Source organism: Falco punctatus, assembly GCF_963210335.1.
Source record: "Falco punctatus genome assembly, chromosome: 5".
In the NCBI taxonomy this organism is placed as follows: domain Eukaryota; kingdom Metazoa; phylum Chordata; class Aves; order Falconiformes; family Falconidae; genus Falco; species Falco punctatus.
This window is the reverse complement of record NC_137584.1, coordinates 85,357,147-85,383,377: the sequence shown is the minus strand read 5'-3', so window position 1 is coordinate 85,383,377 and position 26,231 is coordinate 85,357,147. Positions and strand designations below refer to the sequence as shown.

Sequence of the window (26,231 nt, the reverse complement as noted above, 5' to 3'; positions counted from 1 at the left end):
ATGTGGGTGACACTCACTGCTCTGACGTCCTGGAACATTTCAAATTGCTAAATACAGCAAAGGCAGGGAACTTTTGAAGACAGTCCCAGACATCGGCAGACTTCCCAGTTTTGAATGATTATTTCCACAGCTGGCTTTTAAGTTTTTTTCTTATACATGTGTAAGCATATATCTCCACACACATACATATAGCCCATCTGCAAATTTACAGCCAATGCATTCTCCCATCCCATGTAAATTGTGCGTTAACAGATAACACATTAAAAGGACTGTTGCCAAAGTGATCTAGGAAGTCCTTGGGAGTTTCAAGGACTGTTTGTACAGTACAGGACTGGGGACCTTCTATTCTAGCTTCTTGTTGTACTGCTTTAATCCCATGAGCTCAGCTACATATATATTTAGTACTTTGAGCTGAGACACACCTCCAGTAAACCACACACATACACTTCCAGAAATGCAGATAATGGATTGTGGTTTCTCCTTTCATGCAACTGTAAAAGTAAAGGTAAAATCCTTTTTGCAGCATTGCCATTAATATGCATGCATGTTTGATGAACAGTCTGGTCCAAATATAAAATAGTGTAAACATGAAGCACTGCAAAGCAGATGCCTGTGTTTCTTAGAATATTTCAGCTTTTTAATTGCATGAAAAGTTAGAAGAGGATTGGCTAATGCATTAATTACATTATTAAAACCATAGCTGCATTGGATCTAGACAGTGTTAGGTAAAACAGGTGCTGGACTAGAATTAGGAGTCAAGGTTCTGTTTCTAGCTTTGCCTTTGACCTGATGATAGAATAACACAGCATTTCTTTTTGTTGTGCCTCGTATGAATAGTGACACTGCATGGAAGACAAATGGAAGTCTGCTCATGAAGTATTCAAGATCACTTGAATAATGTTAGCAATTTTACAGTATTAATCATATGACCACTGTCAAATCAAGCACTGAAGAGACTCCATATTTATGGATATATTTAATTTTGCTTTGAAAAATCCCAAAACAGGAATTCTGAGGTAAAATCTTTGTAAAATGTAATTTATGGGTTCTCTTTCTCTTGTTTTCTAAAATCCAAAAGATATCTAGAGGGAGTATTTTTCACAGGTGCTGTAGTGAAAAACTACTTAGAAATCCTGAGTATATAATGGAATCTGCCAATGGACAGTATGTTCTCTAACATATACTACTTGCTAAATTACATTTCTCCCCTGTTCTTCCTTACCAGCTTTTTTCTCCTTTCATTTTGCAGGGATAAAAAAGGTACACAATTCAAGATTTTCCTTTTTAAAGACAGAAGACAGACATGTCTTCCTCTCAACAAAGTGTACCATCGATTTGGCCAAGCTATTTCGCATCGTTAGACTCTTACCACGCAGCAACTGGTCCTAAACCAACCCGTGACTGTGTATGGACATAGTATTTTTGAACACAGTCTGTCATGCACAGGTAAATCTCTTTTATGGACAAGTAAAAATAAATAATTATGTCTTCCCTAAAGCCCATGCTGAAGTGTTAGTGGTCTGTTACTGGAAATTTTGGAAGGTCATGTGTTCTATATGTCGAGCTTTTAGGGGGACAAAATATAATTGATTCGAGACAGGCAGGCGCTTGCTCCCGCTGTCTTTGTAATGAGAAAAAAAAACAGACCAGTGATGAAGAAACAGACTGAAGCATCTTTTCTAACTAGGTTTCAGTTATCGATTAAATCCTATTTGATGGATTTGAAAACATAGATTGTAAATAAAGATAACATTGCTTAGAATAGCTACTTTAATCAGTGTTTTATTTTTCTGACCCATGACTTTCTCAATTCCTATCCTTGGGTTACAGCAGCAATTTGTCATATAAAATTGCCATGACATACCCATAATTTGTATATAGATATGTGTTTTGAAAGACATCAAACCTACCTCAGCTATCTGTGTTTTCAGTTTCAGTCCACAAGGAATTACAGCCTCAGTCTAGCCCTTTTAACACCACTATGTATTTAAGAGAAGAAAAAAACCCAAACCAACCAGGTACTGTTTGCCAAGACACATTTCCCTGAAAATTCTGTTGCTTCCATAGCAGACATCTTTTTTTCTTCAACTAAACTAAGAATAGACCTAAACTGAAAGTTTCTTCTGGGCCTTTGTGAAGGCTGTCACACATCAGATGTGGGTCAGCTAGCAAAGCAAGCTAGAGGTCATCCTGTGAGCCTGATGTTTGGCTTCACGAGGTGTTTTAGGCCTAAAGCTGTGCTGAGCAAAAATCCCTGTGATACACTCAGGGACAGGTTCCTTTGGAGACAGCATAGCTGGGATTTGGGACAGCACCCTGCCTAAAACCAGCTAGAGCCGTGCACAGGCAGCTTGTGCATTCCTGTATCATTTTCACACAACACATGCTGGAGACAAAGGTATGAAAAGAGGTGACTTCATAGCAGTTTTGGTACCTTACTTGCTCCGTGGCTGACAAAAAAGTGGTGGCTTGCACCACAAGTTTGCCCGGGCCAAGACGCTGCTGGTGGCCTTGGGAGGATGCAACTAGAGCACTGTGGTGGAGCACCTCAGAAGAAAATACCGCCATCGTAGGAGCTGTCTCTGGCAGATTATCAGGGAAAGAAGTCTAAATTCCAGCTCAGCAGTTTCTGCCCCTTCCCGGAGGGGGGCACAGAGGAGGCCTACCAAGTGCGGCTCCCCAGAGGGCAGCGCTGCTGCTGGCAGCCCTGCCGAGCCAGGACGGCCAGCGGCTTGGAGGGAGAGGAGGAGACGGCCACATCCCCGCCACGACCCGGCTGTCGCCACCCGCGACAGGGCGAGGTGAGGCATCTGCTGCGGAGCCGCGCGGGGGCAGGCCGCGGCCCACCCGAGGGCAGGCGAGGGCGAGGCCACCCGAGGGCGCGCCCTCCGTGGGCGGGAAGGCGGCGGGGGCTCCTCCTCCTGCCCCCGCCTCAGCCGCGGACCGCGGTGGGGCCGGGGGCGGCAGGGAGGCTCAGCCCCGCGCCGGACGGGCTATGAGCGGCGAGCCCTGAGCTATGCACTCGGGGAACAGCACGGGCACGACCAGCCGGGCCGAGCCCGCCGCGGCGGAGCAGGAGGTGCCGGGCGAGCGGCCCCTCTTCAGCGCCGGCACTTACGAGCTGCTGGCGCTGCTCGTCGCCACCATCGGCATGCTGGGCTTGTGCAACAACTTGCTGGTGCTGGTGCTTTACTACAAGTTCAAGCGGCTCCGCACGCCCACCAACCTCTTCCTCGTCAACATCAGCCTCAGCGACCTGCTGGTGTCCGTCTTCGGCGTCAGCCTTACCTTCATGTCCTGCCTGAGGAGCCGCTGGGTCTGGGATGCCGCCGGCTGCGTCTGGGACGGCTTCAGCAACAGCCTTTTCGGTGGGTGGCGGGGCCCGCGGTCGCCTCGTGTCTCTCCCTGTCCCCCCCACCCCCGGCTGCCCTCGCTGTCCGTGCCCGCTTTCCCTGCGCCCCGTCCCCTGCTGTCCCCAGGTCGCCTGGCCGCGTCCCTCGCTGCGGGACGTTTCTTCCTTTGGCCGGCCTGGGGCCGGGGGGGACCCTTCTGTGCCGGGGCAGCCGGGCCGGGGGTGGGCGCCCCGCTCCCGGAGGAGTTTCGTTATGCGAGTCGGTAGCGCTGAGGTAAAACGAGCCGGAGCGAACGGTACGTTCACCGGGAACCTGTTCCTCGGCCTCCCGCCCTTGCTGGTGTGACGGGAAGACTTAGGGGGATAGACAGCAGCGTGGTTAAAGGGGTCTCCGAGTTGGCCGAGTGTTGCGCAGACTCATGCGCATAAAATACTGTATTTTATGTGAGGGAACGCTGCGTAAGGAGGAGGCAGGAGGCCGGCTGTGGGGCCAGCAGCGTCCCGCCTCGGTGGGGCAGGTGAGGTCCCAACAGGGTTTGAGGCTCCCCAGCGTTTGGCAATGCCTCCTCCGGTTTCTTTATCCATCTGTGGAATTCAGGTGCTACCCTTCAGTCATAACGGTGTCACAGCTGGGCTTTGGGAAACCACTGATTCCTGTGAAATGGATATAGTGGAAGTGCTAAAACCCCCATTTTCCAAACCTGTCATCTCTTTACTGCTTTCATCCCTGAAATTCATACATACCCTTCAGAGAAATCTGCAGAATAGGTTGCAATCCAGCTACATACCTGTTAAAAGGAATATAGCTTTGTTTTTACTGGTAAAAGAACAGGTTGTGTTTCTAACAGTGAAAGTGTTTGGCTTGTTAATAACCAAATCTGAAGCTCATGCCAGATCCTTTTTTTCTGGCAGAGCTGTATAAGTTAGAGGTGGATCATAGTGCACCCATGCAACATGTGTGCACTGAAAATTGACTGTAATAAGGCAAATTAAAGTCTTTAGTAAGCTTTGTAGCTTTCCTGCATAATCCTTGTTTTACATGGCATTTAGTCTGCCTTTGGGCTGCTGGGACGAAGGTGCATGGTTGCTGATGATTGATTTGACTGCTGCTGCGTAGTGCAGCAAAAATCTTAGAAGCTGTGGTAGATGCAGGATGTAGTTAGCCACATGTGCAAGGTTTGGTATTGGGTGATTTCTATGGTGCACAGCTCTCAGACACTTGTTTGCTGGTGTTATCAGGGATCGTACTAGGGAACCTAGCTAGCATAAGACTGTCTACATCACTCACCTGGTTCAAATGCTTGAGGAACTCAAGTGTCTGCCAACCAGGCAGCTGTTCTGCCAGTGTTCTGGCAGGCAGCTGAACATTAAGCTTACACCAGAGAAGTGAAGTATGGTTCTGTTCCTATCTTTGTCCCTCATATATTATACTTACTATTTTTGATGAAGGCATTTTCCATATAGGGTCAAAAAATAAGATGCACAGTAGGGGTAATGATAAAAAACCAGACTATAATAATATCTTACCATCCTCCAGATAGGACAAATAGAAACAATGAGGTATAAATTGGCAAGTAAATTGCTTGATCATTCATGATTTTTAATTTCTGTCTATTTTGTGGTGTGCTACATGATTTGTCATCATAAATGTATTCCGTGTTGATGCTTTCCTGTATCCCTTTATGTAATTTATTTGTTCAAAAAAAAAAAAAAATGCAGGCAAATTCATGGGCCCTATCTACAGGGCAGTCAAACTAGCATCACTTGTTTGCAAAATTACATCTTCATGTGTTTGGTTACATTTTCCTCTTCCATAGTGTGTTTCAATGGGAAGAATTTATTTCTTTTATGATGTATTAGAAAAGCGTGTGTCTGTGTGTAGTTTGTCATATTGGAGTGCAGAATAAATGCATAACTTGGATGTTCAGGAGTGTGTGATCCCTGAATTTACTTGGTTCAGCTGTCACGTAAAGCTTAGAAAATATTTATCTTGGCTATTACAATTTGATGCTAACCTAATAAAGTTATGTTTAATCTTAAGTTTTCCTTTTGTACATATTATTGTTTTCATATTCTCTCCTGGAAATATATATATTATAATTTATATTATCACCTGGAAATAGAAAGGTTATTCTTTTCTGTTTTTTGAGATAAGTGGCTCCCCACCTGAGTAGGATAGCAAGGGCATGTCAATACTGAGGCAAAAAAATCCCAAACGAACTCATGCCCTGCAGGTAGCATCACACTGTGTTTGCCATCTGGACTATCGCCACCACAGCTTCTATTTTCATTTTGTAATATGTCTAAGAAGAGAACAGTAACACTTCTCTTGTACATAAAAGCCCAATTCAGCTGTTATCTTGGGGGGGTGGTGGAGGGGGAAGGTATTGTAATGGAAGTCTTGTATGTGTGTTACTGCTGGGTAATACAGCAGTGCTTTGTAAGGCATAACACTCCCACCAACCCCTCCCCCCAGGAACATTTGGGAATGAAAAGTACATTCATTGATCAGAAGACACACACAACTGGCAGCTGTTAAAAGTGAAGTTCTCATTAACTAAGCAGAGTAGTTACAGCTTTGCAGTTTTCAATTGCTCAGTAAACTGGAGTGGCCCAATAATGATGTTTCTAGAATAAAGTGGTGGTAGCTGTGATAATTGTGGATATAGAGTCTATTAAATAGTAACAGATACTGTGAGGTTACTTTACTGCTGTGGATCTGTCCTGGGATTGGACCTAGTCCAGCTCATTTTACATTAGGTGACCAAAACCTGTTTATTTACAGATATGTGATCACATTCTTGAGTATGAACGCGGACATTGCTATGTGAGCTTTCTGTACCAGCCCTTCAGGTCCAAAGGCTGTTCAATCTTCAGTTCAAATAAGAAAATCCTTATGTAGTTTTTTTTTTTTTTCCTTGGAAGAACAGCCCCTAAGCCCAAATACTTGGTGTTAAGTTGTCTTCTGCATTTGTTGACCTATAAATGAGATGTTCCCCTGACAGTAAACAAGTTTGGGACATATGATTAAAGCTGCTTTAGAAAAACATAAATACGATTCTCACTTTGAATTCAGAGTTAATTCTCAACAAGTTTTAAAAATCAGATTCTTTCCAATTATTGTAGTTGATAATCAGGAATCACTTTGAAAATCATCACTATGCAGCTTTATTTCAAATTGTCACATGTTATGTGCTGGTTTTGGCAGGGATGGAGTTAATTTTCTTCATTGTAGCTAGTATGGGTCTGTGTTTTGGATTTGTGCTGGAAACAGTGTTGATAATGCAGGGATGTTTTCATTATTGCTGAGCAGGGCTTACACAGAGCCGAGGGCTTTTCTGCTTCCCACCCCACCCCACCCATGAGCACAAGAAGCTGGGGGGGGGATGCTGCCAGGACAACTGACCCAAGGGGTAGCCCATACTATATGATGTCATGCTCAGCATATAAAGCAGGGGAGAAGAAGAAGGAAGGGGGGGATGGTCAAAGCAATGGCATTTGTCTTCCCAAGTAATCTTTATGTGTGATAAAGCCCTGCTTTCCTAGAGCTGGCTGAATACCTGCCTGCCGGTGGGAAGGGGTGAAAGAATTCCTTGTTCTGCTTTGTTTGTATGTGCGGCTTTTGCTTTCCCTACTAAATGGTCTTTATCTCAACCCATACATTTTCTTACTTTTACTCTTCAGGGAGAATGAGCAAGTAGCTGTGTGATGCTGAGTTGCTGGCCAGAGTTAAACCATGACAGTTGTTAGGAGGTTTTTGCTCATACTGTTTTGAAAACCAAGACCAAGATATTTCTGTGTTCCTCTATGTATTTAATTATACTGATATTCGTAGGTGGAATGTGTGCTTAAAATAAACTGGTAGTATCCAAATTTTCAGAAATATTTGTTACATAACGGCAACAACAACTTCCCCCAACACACACAACAAGGAGGCCCTCCCTACACTTCTCCAAAGAATTTTGGATTGGAGAATCTGAAAATCTCCTTTGCAAAAGTGCTTCTCATTTTACCAATTTTACCAGCCAGTCTAGCAGTTTGGAGGCACATGAGATCCAGAACTTAAGACACTGTAAGCACATGTCCATGTTCTGAAGCTTTTCAGTTGAGAAAGTGTCAACAGAACTACAGATTGTCTAGGAGTAAATGGCTAATTTTTGCGTTCTTTGCAATTGTCTACTTCTGCATTATTGTAACTTTATCATTAGGCAAGCCCATGTAGTATTATTATATTCTGCTTGTGTTGCATTGAACAATTTAGAGCCTGCTGTTCATTCTCCTGCTAGATATTTTTTTCTGGGAAAATTTCTATTTTTTGAAAGCTTTTCATTGCACCTTTAGAGCATGCAGAGATCTGTTTGCTACAGAGCAAAACTGATCATTTTGACTACTGAACCTCTGTCCTCGTCATACAAGTAACAATCCCAATTTTCTTTTACAGTTAGATTCTAAAGTCAAGATACAGTTAAGGCACATATGTCTTCACAACAGAGGCCATGAAAAGAGCCTTTTGATATTACAAAGCCATTCTTAGTGCCCCATGTACTAGTGTGGGGAAAACAACATAGATCAGATGACTAACAGACAACTCTTAGTCTAAGCTTCAATGACGTGATTGTGCTAGACAGTAATCCCCATTTAATTTAGTTATATTGAATTCCAGTATCTATTTTTGAACAGGTGATGTATCCCGATGCAATATGGTAGCTACTTCAATTAAGTGATGTATTTAAACCGTGAGGGCCATCTCTTTCCATGGAGGTGTGCAGTCAGCTCTGCTGGTCCCACTGAGTCTACCACACTCTCCTTACTTAAAAGGTTGTAACTCTTTCCCTCTTTCCCTATCTGTAGTTAACCAAGACACAAGTAGTAGAGATCTGTGTAATCTCTTTATCTGATTTAGTAATACAATTCATACCTGAGAGGTTTGCTGTCTGTCACTGAGAGCGTAGGTTTTTGGTTATAATTGCTGGAGAGGACAGCTAAACATACCCAAATGTCTTTGATAACAGATATGGGCACCCTCTTACCCGAAGCAAGAATTTGTTTAATTGTGGAATACAGGCTCAGGGCATAATAATCTTTATGTGCATCTACTGTTTTTTCACAAACAGACAAGATTTTTTAAAATAACAGTGGCTGTTGCAGAACTGAATGTGTGAAGAGAAGTCTGTATCCTGCCCATCCACAGGCAGTAGGTGTCTGCTTTAATGCCTCCTGTGCATAGGAATAAGCTTTGAGGGTTTAGAAGTTAGCTAGTCTGATCACGTGGAGCATACATACGTACCTCTTGAACATAAATCACTTCAGCTACAAGTAATGGAAACTAAACCATCTGCCACTTTGGTTTCTTCTTCTAATTGTTCTTCTAACAATTTCTGATGCATTTAACTGAGCGAGGGAAGAGAGGAGTGAAAAAAATGGTGGATAATAGGAATGTCTTGAGGAACAGGAACCAAAATCTGAGGCAGTCTCTTGACAGAAGATGGCATAGTAAGGGTATACTCTGGGGTAGGCTTTCAATTATTAAACCTTAATTGTTTGTGATTGAAAGGCTAGTGTTACTGAAGTGTGATTAGAGACCTCTCTCTTTCCTAACTGTAAGCTGCTCTTGTGAGGGTAAATAAACATTGCCAGCTTTTAATGTCAAAGCCATTGAAAGTATTATGACCCTTTTGGACAAGTTACCATTGGTATAGAACCACTAGATCTTGGTGAGCTACCAAGTAAACGCTGAAATCCATCTGTATATTCCCATCCAGTAATGTGAACAGGAGGATGGGAAAATTTGTAAGCAGTTTTACAAACTGCACTTTCCTGTGAAAAGCTGCAGAGTGTACATCTTAGGCTATTTTATAAATTTGTTTTAAGGCAAGCTGATTTCCCTCCTCCCCCTTCTCACACACACACAATAATGAAGTAAGGATTAATTGCCAGAGATTGTCCTGTGGACCTGGCTTCAGTTACAGCCTATTTTAAAACAAAGCAAAACCATCTGTATATAATTGTTAGCTACTGCATCTAAGGCTCTGCACACTGAAAGAATGGTGCCCTCTGCCACCCTTTTGCATTACCAATGTATGTTATATGCACTGATTTAATCTCACTAAAAGCGTTTTCTGTGGTTACTCGGCAGACAGTTTTAGGATCTTGTGTTACAGACAGCTGGAGACTCAATCGGCATGCTTTCAGCTTTAGCAGTTGTTTTTTTGGAGTGATTTAATCACTTGCAGGATTGAACATGGGAGAGGTCATTAATTTCCCTATAGTTTTATAGATGAGTTGTATATAAAATATACTTGAAGTGCGTTATGTCTAGAAGCAGTGATTTTCATTTACCTAGATCTGACTGTGGATGCTAAAGTTTGTTGAAAAATCAGAACTGATACATAACTGTTGTCTAAGACATACTGTAACACCTAACTGCTGAATTCAAATAGTCTGTAATGTATTTTGTAATGCAAAACTACAGAGTGCCATAGTACTTTGTCTTGCCGTGGACAAGAAGTTCCTTCTAGTAAGTTGTTGCTCTCTGGCTTTTCAAACATGAAGGAGGTGAGGAGGGATTGCAGAAGAATGGCTTTCCTCTCTGATTAGGTATGCCAAATAGTAATTCAGCACTTGGATGTAGGTCAAGGATTAATTGATATAGAAAATATTATGTCCTTTAACAGAAGTCAAGGTCTGTCTCAGAGCTGAATCTTGTTTTTACATTGTGCTGCAGTTGCTCTGTAGAGATGCCCAGCCTTCAGGAATGCGTATCTGATACCCCCTCTGTCCAAATTACCACGTTTTGGGGAGGCAATATAGCAAACCATGCAAGTAAGTTGTATATTGCATGGAGAGGGCAGAAGCAATTGTGGTTGTTAGAATTAGTTGAAACTAACACTTCTATTCTGAAAGTACTGCAGTATTTTTGTTCTAATTAAGGATTATAGAAATCAGAATACACACATCGTATGGGGCAATGTCTGAGCTGCAGTGCGTCTTTTGCACTCTTCTCCATGACCTACACTGTACAGCTTGAAGCATTTAACGATGTATCCATGATATGACTCCTGGAAAACCCAGAGTACAGAAGAAATAATTATCACATGAGACACAATCAAAGGGCAAAAAAATGGAATTTTATTCAAAAGACTCCAGACAACAAGAAACAGTTTATCATTCTTCCCTGATTCTGAGTGGCTGGGTACTGGAGAAGAGGAAGAGTTGCAACATAGAAATTGAATGCTAGTGGCTTGAACAGGAAGACACATTTCTTTTGCTACATTTATCTACACAGCTTATATGGGAATGACCCCATTCATGGTAGGGTAATTGCCCAGGTTTAAATTGGAGCTAAAACTAGCATCTGTAGTTCCTAAAGAGAAAGTCTTTATGTTTGTAATCAGTACTTACTGATAGGAGTATTTTCTGAGATTAAAATCTGTAGCTCAGACAAGCATTGTCTGTGAACACTGAGCAGTCAAGTCTTTCAGGAAGAGTTAGAAAGCCTGATTTGCTGCTAGAGTAAATGAACCCTCAGAATCTTAGGCCTTAGTCTTGAATCAAAATGGATAGGTCTCGAGTATCTCTGGAAGCTTTAAGCATAAAAAAAAAAATATTCTTTCAGGTAAAAACTAAAAATTGTTTTAAAGTGCATAATTTTGCTCAGAGTCAAAGCAATGAATTCCTGTATTTGTCTCTCCCTTGCTTGAAGAGAAGTATAGGTTCCCATTTCAGGGGCCAATATCCAAACAATAACCATATTGGCTTTCCGTAATTTTTTTCTTTTTTAAATCAGCATATATTTCATCATATTAAAATTTGCAGCTTTCTCAGAATAAAATCTAAATAATTTCCAGAAAAGCTGCTCTCTGTGTGTGCGTGTGTGTGTGTGTGTGTGTGTGTAAAAAATCAGTGCTTTCCTCTGCACTAGGCCACAAAAACTGAATTGTATACGGAAAATGGAGTCATCCACATGCATAAATCATATGTGAGGTAGTTGGAAGCAGCACAAGAACATGCATGATGTGAATGTGTAGTGGGCTAAAAAAGGCAAGGTTCTTCCAAGTGAGAACTACCACCAAAGTGTATGGCATTATGCAAAGCACTGCATTTCTGTGGGGAGAGCACAAGAAGCCTTGCATCTGTTTGCTCATGGAAAATCTTTGCCAGGATCTAATTTATAATGGCTTGAAACAAAAGATTCATGGTTGCTTCACAGGAGTGGTAATACCAATTTATTGAAAGAACTGGCATCAGAAAGTGGCATGTAGGAGTAGTGGCAGGTATCTCAATCGGCATATGTATTGGATTTTCAAGTTTCATTATCCTTGGGCAAAGGGACTGTATTCTCACTTCTTTAATATTAGCTGTGACTGGAGATCCTTTATGGTCATAGATTTGCCTTTCAATTTGATTTCTGAGCATGCAAAGACAAAACCCCTGTAGCTGTACTTGCTACTGCCATGTATTCCCATCCTTTCCTACTAAAATGTGTGATATGAAAGAATGTGTTCATAGACAGCAGGATTGAAAAAGAAATACCAAAGAAGGTGGAATATAGAGGATGGGAAAGGATTATGTTTATAAGTAGGGAGAGATGACAGGAACAGCTCTGAAAACAGACTTAAGAGAATCTTTGAGAGACTGACAAATATTCTACTTACATGAGATTATTTTTTTAGTATATGTGTGTCTGCTCTAGATAACACTGTGTAGGGTTTCTTTTTTTATTCCTGTCATATAAGATAAAAAATTTTGGGAGTCAGCTCCTATGGCTCCACTTGGAAAATGCCAGCTCAATGCTATGGGGGAATTGTGGCATCAGGCCAGAAATGTTACATACCTGAAGGATATTCCATCTGCTTATCACATGAAATACCGCAGGACCTAGCCTTGCAAGATGATCTAGAGTGTCACATATTGAAGGGACCCTGAAGTCTGCTGGCTTCGACAGCATAAAGCTAAATACCAGATACATGCAACCATTGATCATGAGATAATATTGAAAGTAACACACAACCATGGCCTTCCCCCTCCTCCCCTGCCTCAGAGAACCTCAACCTCACAGGATATGGAATCTCACAAATTGCTTCATTTCATAGCATGATCCCAATTATACTAGGGATAGTTACTACAGTGTCACCAGGTACATGCTTACCAGCCTCTTTACCAGCGCTTTATTTGGCATATGAGTAGATAAAGAACACTTACACCTGTTCTTTAGTGTTAAAGTTCTGGGATTGTTTTGATGCTTGATGTCACAGCTGGAGTCAACATGGAGAAATCAATGTTAAGAATTAATCTATACTGGGGTGAAATAAAAATAAATATTTTGCTCCATTAAATCCATAACAAGAAGGTTATATTTATCGCTCTTGTTAGTATGTTGTTCTCGACACTTGTCTGTAGTGTGGTATTCCAGTTACTGATACATCCAGTTGCTGATACAAATTAAAATTGTGGGTTTTCTTCTGTTTGAACCTGAATTAACTAACTCAGGATAGCATCATGAATTAATTATTTTTTTACAGTAGAAGCAAACTCAAGTTTCTCTGCAATATTTTGATCTGAATATGCAAGTATGACTGGAAGTAGAGAAATTAATACTGTACTGCTACTGTGCACGTTTGCCTAGAAGATCAATGAGTAGACAAAGGAAGGGCATAGCCCTTTTTTTTTCCTCTAACTTAAATATGAATGTCATCCAAACAAAATTATGGTCTTTATGGAGGCTTGCGTAGTGTTTGAAAATCAAGGTGGCTATAGGTGTATGTTATCCCTAATTGCTTTTAAATGTAGGTTATGCCAGGAAGACTTAATGACCACAGAAAAAGCAGAGAATCTTTAATGTCCAGCATATATACCCCATGAGATCCACCAAATACATCATATTTCAGATGTATGTCTTATGGAGATGAATTTAATAGGTTTATCCAAACCACAAATGACCAATGCTTTGTACAGCATCCTGCATTTAAACCTTTTAACTGTGATCATCTAACTATTCCCTCCATCCTTCCTGCCATAGGTATTTAGTGTTAATATTGGGCAAAAATACAGCACTGTGAACTGGCCAGAAAAAGTGACCTGTTAGGGTATAAGAGAAACTTCATGATAAAATAATGTTTTGACAGAAGAGATCGCTAACAGTGGAAAGCTGATTGAAAGATGTTGAAGTCTAATATACAAAAGGAAGATCTCTAGAATGAAATAATTCTGAAAGCTTTGGGTTAAAATCCAAAGTGACTAATGGATGAAGTCTGTGCGTACAGTGGCTTCATTAACATTTAATATGAATTTTGCTTGAATGAAGGCTTCAGGATTCACTTGTGAACTCTGCAGTGAACCATAATAAACTTCACTCAGCCTTCTCTGTAGCTTTATTGACATTTGCTGGGAAAAACCTGGACTGCAAGCAAATATACACTACATCTAATAAAACTAGGATGCAAAGGTGAATTTTTATGTATTTGTTTCAAGCTTTAACTGTGTCTGAAACCACTTTTACACTTCTGTTAGTTATCTTGCAGAACATGTCAATCGAGAGGATTAGCTTTTATAGAAGTTATTTTGATATAACAGCTTTGGCTTCAAGGGCAAACTGATAAGCATGTATATTAAAATCTTATTTAATAGTTATTATTGATTCAAAAACTATTTTTTTTGAAGATGGAAAGTCTGATTAAAGACTGACTTCTAGACCGCTGCAAATAAGTCTACTAGGGGCAGAAATGTATTAGAAGCGGGCCCTTTAAGAAATGAGTCCTTATTATATCCATTTGTGGGTGACTTTAAAATAAGCAAATTTTACTGAACCCTTTGAACTATGCATCTAGATAGGTCTTGTGAAAAGCTCTGCTTTGCTTCATGAAATCTATGACTTTATATGTAGATTTAGCAATTGCTCTGTAGCTGTATCTTTAGATGTCATATTTGTTGGCTATCTTCTTGTTGGCATTAATAGGGTAATAGAGCAAATTTAATAGAATCCTGGATTGCCATGGGGGAAAAAAAAAGTAATGAACTTAAAATAATCTCAAAAGGAAATGCAACTCTTTCATTTGTTAATCATAACCAAGAGCTGTAAAGTCCCAGCAGTGCTCTCTAGCATGTTGACTATATCGCAAATGCTGCTTGAAACCATCCTTGTCACCAGAGCTAATCTCCAATTGAATTAGTTTCCCCTACCAAAATGTATAAATTCTTCCTTCTCCCCTTCTCATTTAATTATAATTTCCTCGTTTGAGAACACATTTTCCATCCTTGGGATCAGTGTGGTAGAGGTATAGGTAATTACTCAAATAATCTATAAGTGACTTGTTAAATACTATTTTTTTTTTTTATTTTGTCCTGTGTAGAAATTTGCTTGAAACTTGACAGTGCTATTAGCATATGGAGAGAAACTATAGAATGTCAAAATGCATGTTTCATGTTGACGGTAGCGCATTGAGTTTGAACAGACTTTTTAAAGATTTGTGCTACTGTGAGTGTTACTAGTTTGTATCATTATGTGTGGAGGTGGCAGAAATATTCCAGCTTTTGCTGCTTAGAGTTGTATGAGACCCTTGGGCATTTTCTGCTTTTGTGGCTTTGCAGCTTCATAATGGAATTTGTTGTTATAAAGTGCACACATAGAATAGCTGAAATTCCCAACAGTTGGGAAACTCAAGTAACATACAAGGTCTCAAGTTGCTGCTGCAGATCATTCACAGATATGAAAGTCAGTTCATACTTTATTGGTCTATCCATGAGGCTATTATAGTTACACAAGCCAACCGGTGGTGCTGCTTTCTCAAAGTTTTTGTTAGAAATACCAAATGTGTTTTGGTTGCATATTGATGCAGAACGGAAAAGATGCGTAACTGGTGGGGGGAGGGGACAGATATTAAATTATTTTCTGTTCTAGTCTTGCCCTTGCCTGTACTGAAGTCATGTTATAACAAAAAAGACCTTCCCTGCCTCCCAGTGCAAAAGTGGACCTTCACTGACTTTTAGTGGAACATAAGATCCTATGTAATTTTTGACAGTTCTGACGATTCTACCTCTCAAGGATTTTTATTTTTTTTTTATATATATATATACTTTAGAGTTAGGAATAAAATAAGTAGTTGAAACTTTTACAAGCTGGAAAACTTTTGCCAAGAATTATAATTGTTATTTCTATTAAAAGCAAGAGCACTTGTGGTGTAACGAAGAGTTGTGCAGCTGCTTGTTTTTTACGGGCTTAAACAAATAGTGGTAATAACATTTGAAACCTTGAAATCACAAGCTTAACCTTCAAGTTGCACAGATTTTACACAGTAAAATCAAAATAAGTTTTATCTTGTACAGATTTTTGCAAGCTTTATTTCTTTTTTGAAAAAGGTATCAAGTCATACAGTACACTGATAAAGATATTAATAGAAACATAGAACACCAAGTTGGAAGGGACCTCTGGGATCATCTGATCCAACCTTTCTTTGCAAAATCACGGTCTAGACAAGATGGTCCAGCACCTTGTCCAGCTGAATCTTAAGTGTCCAATATAGGAGAATCCCTCACTTACTTGGGGAGATTATTCCAATGGCTCATTGCTCTCTGTGAAAACCATTCTTCTTGTGGATCTCGGATATATTAGGGCAGATCTCAGTATTCCTGTTTCCATAGGTTTCTGCATGCCGTCTACCACAAAGAAACAAGCAGCTTTGGCTCCATAGTAAATGAGGGGCTTTTCTGGACAAAATTCCCTGCATTTTATCTTATCTTGCAAGGGTGTTTTTTTCCAGTTTCTGTTTTTATGGTTAACTGCTTCAACCTCTACTCTTACAGCTATGACCTTGTTACTGCATTAAAGAGGAATTTACTGTAATATGCTGTGACCTGCATTTCTTGCCTCATGCCTGCATGCTGCCAGACACTTCTTGAATACCAATAGAATGGGGATTTGCATTTTAGCACATGCTGCCCAATGGGCTAACCAACATCCCTTTTGATGGTTCAGGTCGAAATCTGAAGTATTCCTGTAAAGAGCACTGGTTTCAGGATGAAAGGGTCTTGATCTAAACCTGCTCAAAGATCTCTGTGTAAGTACCAATTTTTGGAGATGTTGAGCTTGCAATGGCTTCCTTGAGAATGTCAAGGACTCAATAAATTATTGCTTCTGAACACCTGTTCTTTCAACCAAGCATGTGTGCTTTTGATTACTATGTCATGGCCAGAATTCAAAACTCTTATATAAAAATTAATGGGGAAATACTAAGAGTACACAAGGACATTAGTCATTGGATATCATTGTAGGGAGAAGGAAGGTGTTGAAGAGCAAGCGGTTAATTTGGGAATCCTGATTCACCATCCTGAAAAGCTGCACTTTCCACTTGCTGATCACAGACAAAGCCTCTGTGCACTATATAAGCAAACTGAGCCTAAGGTGATTGACATGAATTTTCCTCCATAAACATGTCTGTGGATGATTTTAGTAACTGTCAGGTAAAATTTTCTATCTCCTAATGTTTGGACACAGAGAAGCGGTAGGGGAACTTCTTGCTTTACCTTGTGTTCAGGAAGTAGACTGCATTTGTTTGTACTAAGCATCTACCTGAGCTAATCGAAGTAGAACAGTACCTATGTAGTTCTGCAATTATTTTCTAATTCCTGCTAAGATCTTGATTAGATCCACATCCTTCAATGTATTTCCAGCATATTAGGTCCTGAAAAATGGCCTGAAGGACTTCTCATCAACTTCATTTAAAAAAACCAACAACCAACCAACCAACCCTTATGTCTTTTGGAAACCCTCTGGTCCATGTTTTCTAGTTCAATTTCTCTTGCAAGCCATGAAAACAAAATTCTATAGTGATGACTTATACAAGAAAAACCCCCCAAAAACTACACAAAACTAATTGTGAAAACAGTATACCTTGCACTCTGCATGCCCAGCGATATCTGCTTCTCTTTGTGATGAAAGTTTAAAGATAACACTGGCAAAAAATGTACTTAACAATAAAAACAAAAATTCATTGTTTCACTTCGAAGAGAGCCATGACAAGAATGTGGCATGTTTTCCTTTAGAGTGGGAAATCCTTCCTGTTAATCAAGAAAGCTTTCTAAATTCATCACCTGTAAAAAGGGATGCTCTAATACTTGCAGGGTAAAGAAACTTTCTTAGAGATCTTAAAGCATATCCCACTGTGAGATATTTGGTTAATAATATCATGGGTTTGCTGTTGAATGCCTTGACACAGAGGCTGTGTTGCTCTAGATTTTGTTATTCTTAGTTGCCTTCCTAAAATCAATGTTGCTGGTGCTTTAGAGTGGTATTGTTAATTTGTCTTCCTGAAATGCTTATCCTTTTTCTAAAGTGAGATCAGATATCTGAAAACCTTTGAAGGTTTCTGCTGGATCTAATGATTATTCTGTCTTTTACAGTGAAATCTGCATGTTTAACCTTCATACAGCTATATAAATGCACGTTATGACAAATATGAATGTCCTTGAAATTAACTGCTGTGTATATGCATGACAAAATACTTGCGCTTCATATTAGATCATATGTACACCAACTGAGACACAGATACTTATCTAACCTCACAAACTGCTGTGAAAATACACCCTTTTGTTGTTAAAGAGGTTGTATATATAAGCTCAATGACTGAATTTAACAGATTTCAGGTGACTGACACATGCCTGATGGGCAGTTTGGGTTTTGATCATCAAATTTCACAGACCATTGAAACAGAAATCATTATATCCTGAGCAAGACAGAATTGCCTTGACGTCACTAAATTATCAAAGTGTATGGATAGGGTAGTGCTGAATGCTGAAAATTAATCTGTGATTCATGTCATAACACGTTAATAAGTTTGTAGTGGGTTTGAGGTGGACAGAAAATGAAAAGAGCGCACAACTAATTGAAACAGACTGGTATTTTTATGATAGCAGCAAGATAGGAAAGGACACTCAAAATAATCCAATGTCTTCCAGATGGGACTTCTTCAGCAGTGCAACCCTGTGCTTTCCCGGTTGTTCTTTGCAATGCAAAGACTTCCAGGAAATCCGAAAAGAAGTTGGAATTCTGCTAGTCATTTTGTTCATGTTAAAGGTGCATATTAGTCTCTACTCTTAATTCCCTAGGTTTTTAACAGATTTTGTTGTCGCTGATTATATCAGTTTTATTTGGCAGCTTTTCCTTTAGAAAAAAAAAAAAAAAAACCACAACCAAAACACAAAACACAAAAAAACCCCACCCAAACAAAAAAAACCAACCCAAAACCATAAAAAAAACCCACCTCCAAAAAAAAAACTCACCCCAAGAACAACAACAAAAATGCCACAACAATTGCCAACAGAAAAAAACCCTTTGGAGTATGATCTCTCACTTAATGAAGTAACACTTAGGAACAAGTATTAGCTTGGTCTCTTTTTTTTTTTTTCCCCCTTGCCCTACTTCTTGGCCATTGGGCATCATGGGTCAGATGCTAGCACCCTACTCTGAGTAGTTTTGAAGTCAGTGATACTAAGTTTGGGTTAGTAGCTGGTGAGCAATGGGACATCACCTAAAAAGCTTATTGGTGTTAGATTCATAATATGAGCTAGCTAATTTTGAGTTAACCTGCTAGCAAAGGTAACACTTATCAAAAGGACTTCAGACCAATTTGCAATGTTGGCTAGTGATTTAATTGACCTTTTTTATTTTTCTTACAGGAATTGTTTCAATTATGACTCTCACTGTTCTTGCCTATGAACGCTACATTCGAGTAGTCCATGCAAAAGTGATTGACTTCTCTTGGTCTTGGCGGGCTATCACATACATCTGGCTCTACTCATTAGCCTGGACTGGAGCACCTCTTTTGGGCTGGAACAGATATACACTGGAAATTCATGGATTAGGCTGCTCAGTGGACTGGAAATCAAAAGACCCCAATGATACCTCCTTTGTGCTCCTTTTTTTCCTTGGCTGTCTAGTAGCACCTGTTGGGATCATGGCCTATTGCTATGGCCATATTCTATATGCAGTAAGAATGGTAAGTTAATTCAAATAAGACTTCTTTTAATGTAATATTTTCAGTTAAAAATGTTGATGCTCTATATTAAGCTTGGATCAGAGCCTAAATTTGCACTCTTGCTTCCAATTCAAACTTTTGAACGTTTAATTTTCATCCACGTCAGGTACCACTAGAAAGGATGTAGGGTTGGAGGAGAACCATCCTAGAGCTACCAATGTCTACTTGTTGTATAGTTTCACTGGGAAGCAGGTTAGGGAAGTGCTCATGATTTCTAATCCACAGCAGATCCTCCCTTGAAAAAATGGAAAAAGAAAACTGTTTGCAGTTCTGATTAAACAACTCTTTCCCCCTCCTTGCTACTCTTGAGAAGATAATGCTGTAAAACTCTTCCAAGTGGAGATTAAGCCCTGTTAAAACAATTTTCCATGTTAAGGCAATGCATTTTAATTCAGTCCAGATCTTTAGTGTCAGAAAGTGTTAATGTTTCATATTCTGTGTGTAATTAGTTTGGACCTGTTCAGGTTTGTGGTCAATGATATTGGACAACTGATAACTGTTATGGAGAATGCTCACCTATGTGACCCATCTTCTCCTTATTTTTTGACTTACTCAGATAACACTGGGAACCTGCTGCTTAGTTTTCTGCTTTAAATAGAGGTTTCATAATTTTAGGGTTACAAGGTGGCAGAGCAGTACAGAAAACTCTATTTGTGATATTTTCTTCTCTCTAAAGACTGTGAATCACATAAATCTACAGGATTGTCTAACAAAGTCAGGCTAGGGATCATTGAATGTAAACTGAACTTGCTTATGCCAGTGGATGAGAGCAAATCAGTTTTCTGAAATATTTATAATCAGTGCAGCATGTTTTGTAACATCACTGGATTTGCAGTTTTCCAGTGGATTTGCTATTCTGCTTTTCCTCAGGTTGTATCTTTACACTTAATTACACAATAAAAGTCTGGGAAGCATGATGTAAACTTCCAGAAGAATTGTAGTTCACAAGGTATGGCATATAGTATCTGTGCCTAAAACTAAATTAGCGAATTAGTTATTTATGAATAAATGTAGAACTATTCAGTTACAAGTAAAATGCAGAGCTATTTTACTTTGCCATTTTATCTCCTTCTTCTACAGCTTCGCTGTGTGGAAGATTTCCAGACAGTTCAAGTGATCAAACTTCTCAAATATGAAAAGAAGGTGGCTAAAATGTGTTTCTTAATGATCTCCACTTTCCTTATTTGTTGGATGCCCTATGCGGTGGTCTCCCTCCTGGTAACATATGGCTATAGCAACCTTGTAACTCCAACAGTAGCTGTCATTCCATCATTCTTTGCCAAATCAAGCACTGCTTATAATCCAGTCATCTATATCTTCATGAGTAGAAAGGTAGGTACATTAAAGTTTTTCTTTTGTTTAATAATTAGTAGCCAGTACTACAGATGTGGAGTTTCGATCTGATTTATTTTAATCTCTAAAGCTTAGATTTTCAAAAAAATTTGAACAGCTAGGATAAATGGTAAAGATCTAGTAGAATTAAAATCCCTGATGTTGCTTAAAGTACTACCTTATCAGAAACTGGATTTTAAATGTCTGAGTTCACACGTGAGCACTCACATGAAAGGGAGGGGTAGTGTCAAAATTTAAGTGTCTAGTTTTGGCAGTTTACCCATGAAATGGATTACAACTAGAAAACCTCATCTAAATCACTGCCTTACCACAACAGAACTCCATCAGAGAAAATTCAGAATATCTGGTGTCTTGTTTTTAGGAAGAAAAAACTTGCCTTTGACTTCTCTGTTATGGCTATATAAAGATTGAACAACTCAGCATAGTATTTCCAATGTTACACTGGTAACATTTGTCAGAGCTTCATTGTATTCAATGCCGAAATCTCATGTGGATGACAGTGAAATGTTTTTTTGGAGACAAATTATATACTGTTAAGAAGACATACTTATCGATGAGAAACAAGTTTTATTTTTGTCTGCTTTTGTAGTCTTCATTATGAAAAGTAGACTGCTGATTTAATGGTGGTAACTGCTCATTTTAGTGCCTTATAGAGCAAAGAGAGAATGGAAGTATTTGGAGTTATCAGTGGCATGTCAAATATGTGGAAACTAGAGAACTATACATCTTTCTGTAAATCATCAGTACTGTGAAGATAACTGCTGGATGCAGTTAAGCAGTGTTGGTGAATTTATTTAGACATTAAAATAGCTTCACTTTAACCCAGAATGCTAACTGGAAGTGTAACATGCACAGTGTAAACTTCTGAAACCAAGTTTGTATAGATCTAAATATATCTGGAGTGTAATAGAATCACTTGAGAAGAGGTAAAAAAACATGAATGATTCCTAGAAGGTTTTCCCTGGGTTTTAATTACCTTTTAGCTCATTACAGATATGGAATTTTCTGTGATTTCCTACACTGGTTTGCAATTGCCAGGTAGCAGCCTGGGCCAGCCAGCAGTCTGTAAGCACAAGGCAGCCAAGTTAGTGGGTTGGATCAGCCAAGTGGGCAGCCAGGCAAAGGCTGTGGTGCCACTCAGGCCAGGACCGAGGGCGAGCTTAAATGCTGTTCCTGAGTGAGGGAAGGAGGCCCCCAATGTGGTGTCTTGCAGCTTTTCACCCATAGCTAGTTTTCACAGCAAGCTGGTCCAAGACCACGCAGCTGCACAATATCAGAGCTGTCCTGGATATGGGGAGCTAACAACAATCATGTTCAGAAAGAGTATTTTACAATAGAGTGACTTTTTAATACAGTGGCACTGATGCTGTACCCTAGATGACAGGCTGAGTAGTTTATCTGAAAAAGATTTCCTAGGTTCTGATACCCAGAAGCAAATCAAACTGGTATCAGGCACAGTGCCAGTGAAGTCATAGCCAGGATAAGAATGAATCAGTTGAATGTGCTTATTTGACACCCCTTGTGGAGTACTTCTTACTCACCTCTAATTCCAGAATAAGACCAAAACGATAATATTTGTGCTTATCTTCAGGTTTATTCTGCCCTCAGAAGGAATCCTAAAGCCACGTCTTCTCTATAGTATTCTTCATCTGTCTGGCTTGTTCTAACTTGCTTGTGCCTTCACTCTACTGTGCTACTCAGAGGTGCCACATTATCTCTGAAATCTCCGAGACCTTCACATGATCATTCTCTTACATATTATCTTTCTATATGATCTTAAAACTTTCCAGGTCCCCTTCCCAACAGGACTTATTGCTTCCCCTCTGTCAGAGTAGGATTAATTTCCTATAACAAAACCTTTTTCCAAACTGGCATGTCAGAGAGCTTCTTGCATAATAGCTGGAAAAACAGTCACTGGCCATGCAGGATAATACAGAATAATCCTTAATACAGCTAAATGGAAGGTTGTTGAGAAAGATGTTCTACTCCCTTTACAGAGAAAAGTGTGTGGTTGTTCCCCTCCACCCCCCACCCCTCATTTGTTGTTGTGTTTTTGTTTTTTTGTTGGTTTTTTTCGTTTGTTTGTTTGTTTGTTTTAAATCCTCTTCATACATTCCAGGCATGTCTTCTTATGGTTTAGTAAAAGAGGGAGCTTCCCACTTATTTCTTGTAAAACCAGAGAATTTCCCTAGAGGAACATATTTGAGCTTCAGATGTGTGCGGACATGGAACTACTGAATGGTACATCCTCTAACCCACATACCTGAATGCTTTGCTTTGTGAAGAGGAGACCATAACTGAAACATTTTAAACGGTGCTACTACTGCGTTTATTGTTCTATATACTGATGCAAGCTTTCACTGAATACCTTGCATTACCCAATCACAAGGCAGGACAGACTTACTGTATCATAAATGGCTTCTAATTAACTGAAAGACTTCTGTTCCTTCCATATTGAATAGCAACATTTTAGTTCTATTTACTAATCACTTAAATTTCATTTTACATCTGACATTCAATGCTTTTGTTAAAATTCCAGAACCTGCAGTTACTTAAGAGAACGAAAACATCACTTTGTATCCCCTTCATCCCCTTGTTCCTTCCCTCTGCATCCTTTGTGGAGTGTTTCTGAGAATAGTCTTCCCCTGCTAGATCAAATGTGTGATTTTTTTTTGAATATGGGAACAATACCTATAGCACACTTTGGAGTCCAGTCTTCTTGTTTGCAGATTGTGAATTGCAGATGTTGCTGCTGGTAGAATATTAAATTGCATTTCATTGCCCTCTACTGGCTACGTGATTCTATTCAGCTCTTTGGCATAGAGAGAAAAGTACCCACTAAAAAGCCACCATGTTACAGCACTGAAACTAACGGAATGGTGAAGATACACAGAAATCTGTTATGTTGAGTCATTTACTGTACTGTTGTTTTCACTGGGTTGTACATGATAGTGAACGCTTAGGAAGTGCATGCTTAGGAAGCTGTAAATTCATTCTATTTATTTTCTCTTGCAGTTTCGACGATGCCTTTTGCAACTCCTGTGCTTTCGCTTGATGAGATTCCAGAAGACCGTGAAAGAGACACCAGCAACAGGGAATGAGAAACCAATACGACCAATAGTTATGTCTCAGAAAGCAGGGGACAGGCCAAAGAAGAAAGTGACTTTCAGCTCTTCCTCTATCATTTTTATTATCACCAGCGATGACACTCAGGAAATAGATGACAACAGTAAACACAATGGAACAAAAGTAAATGTCATCCAAGTCAAGCCACTATAGGGCTGAGCTAAAGAGACATGAGAATGAGATGGACTTCAGCCAGTAGACTGCTTAGGTTAGAGACCGGTTTTAGTGGCAGTGTCTGTGGGCTGCCAAAGGAAACCACATTCTTAAGCTGTGAAATACTGAAGGGATTCTGCATCTGAAGCTCTGCAGGTAGTTTGGTTTTGGTCACAGTACTGAAATCTCTGCATCCGTGCCAAAATTGCTGGTGGATGTCTTTACCTTGGATTTCCTTAAAGCATATTGTAGGATTGTCATTCAGGAGAACTTGATCAGGCTGGAGGAATGTGTTGACAGAAATGTTATAAAGTTCAGCAAGGGCAAGTGCAAAGTCCCATTCTTGGGAAGGAAGAATGATGCTGCAGCACAGCAGGCTGGACCTGGCTGCCTGGGACACAGCTCTGTGGGAAAGGGTGTGGAGTCCTGTTGCTCAGTGAGGGACATGAGCCTGCAGTGTGCCCTGGCAGTAAGGAAGGGCACCAGCATTCCAGGCTGTATTGACAGGATCAGAGCCAGTGGTCTGAAGGGATTATGCCCTCAGCTCAGCACACATTAGACCACATCTAGATACTACATGCAGTTTTGGGACCCCAGTGAGAGATGGGGAGGTTTTAAATGAGATGCAGCCAGGCCCTTCAGGGCAATTCATAGTGAAAGGATCACGGGCAATGAGTATGAACTGAAACAAGAGAGATTTGGATGGGATATAAGGAGAAGCTTTTTCACCCTGAGTACGGTCAAGCAGTGGAACAAGTCAGATGAGAGATTTCCTGAGGTTCCTTTCAGCTTCAGTTATCCTGTGATCCCTGAACTGCCAACATTCCCAGCTCACAGAGTTATCAGGGAAGGAGGAATGTTTGAAGTTGGCTGCAGTTTAGTTGGTCTGAATTGCTACTTTGCAGGGTCAGGGCTGGTAAAAGTGATGTAAATGATGACTGGGGTTACGGTTAAACCAGAAGCCTCCAGAAAGCTGTCCCTGTGTACTCAGCAAAACATTTTCTTGGTGCTACCTGGTAGGACCCCTGAGCTACATAGTGAAGAAAATCATGCAAATCAAAGCGCCAGTGAAAAAAGGTCAGTGAAAAGGGAGAATCAGAATTTTTCTTTTTTTATATGTGCTTTCTGCATCTTTATCTGGCATCCATTTATTCTGTACATGGATGAAGAGTGTCTTCCTATAACAATCCTGAACCTTCTCTGGCACTGGTAACGTAGTGGTTAGAGAAGAGCAGGGTAACTTTTGCCCGAGTTGTAGTGTGAGTAATGATTGTCTTACTTCCAGCTCAGTAAACAGAACAAATACAGATTTTTATATCCCCCAACACACACACACACACACACACTTTGTAAGCCTTGCTGGTACAAAATAGCAACAGGATTGTGCCCCAGACATGGCTTGCTGTCAGCATTTGGTGAGTAAGTTAGAGAACTGATTTTGAATTGTGGAAAGTAGTTCTCTCCCACATCCATTGCACCAGTGTTAACTTCTCTGCCTCAGTCTGCTAAATGGGCAGTGTGGATCTGCAATATGCAGACTGTCCATCTTTGTGAAAGCTGTAAGAAAAACAATTAAGAAACTACTGGGGACAAATCTTCTGTGAGGTATAAAAGGAACATGTTGAATAACTGTTGCCACTGTAGCCATTGGCCCTGCAGTCAAGATTAAAACTTGAAAAGTAAATAGAAACAGGGTCTAAATGTAGAAACTTTGAGCTAGTCCCTAGGAGTAGGGAGTGACCTCATCTCAGAACAAGTGACTGACTTTGTCCTTGTGCCTGTGTTTTTAAAGAGGCAAATTCCTTATACGTGCACCTCTAGAGCTTTAGCACTGGTAAACTGGCTGTGTGTCGTGTTTAAAAGTGCATCTGGAGTCTGCTCTGGTGTCTAGATTAAATCATATAATCTCAGAGAAAACAGACAATACTTGTTGTTGTTTCTTTCATATTTTTTATTTTTGTTTTGCTACAAATGCATAGGTAAGTTGTCTTACCATGTCAATGATCTGCCCTTACTAAAGCATGTTCATTACAACATCAAGAACTAAGTTTTCAGCTAGTGACCACTACTACATCTATGCACGTTTATATTTACAAAAGGAGAAAGATGTAAATTAGCATTCCATGTAATGAGTCTATCCTTTTAACAAAACATTTGGCATTTTAGTATTTTCTGTATATTGAGCCTTCAATGAGTGATTAAATGTACCTTATATATAT

At 40.0% G+C, this 26,231-nt stretch overlaps 1 protein-coding gene across 1 annotated transcript; it reads left to right on the top strand.

Moving 5' to 3' along the window:
* The first annotated feature begins 440 nt into the window (after positions 1–440).
* OPN3 (opsin 3) lies at positions 441–26,231 on the top strand. Its single transcript, XM_080389773.1, has 5 exons — positions 441–505; positions 838–3,368; positions 19,022–19,341; positions 20,461–20,712; positions 23,749–26,231. The coding sequence occupies exons 2-5, from the start codon at positions 3,017–3,019 to the stop codon at positions 24,010–24,012; spliced, it is 1,188 nt and encodes a 395-aa protein (XP_080245899.1). The 5' UTR covers positions 441–505; positions 838–3,016; the 3' UTR covers positions 24,013–26,231.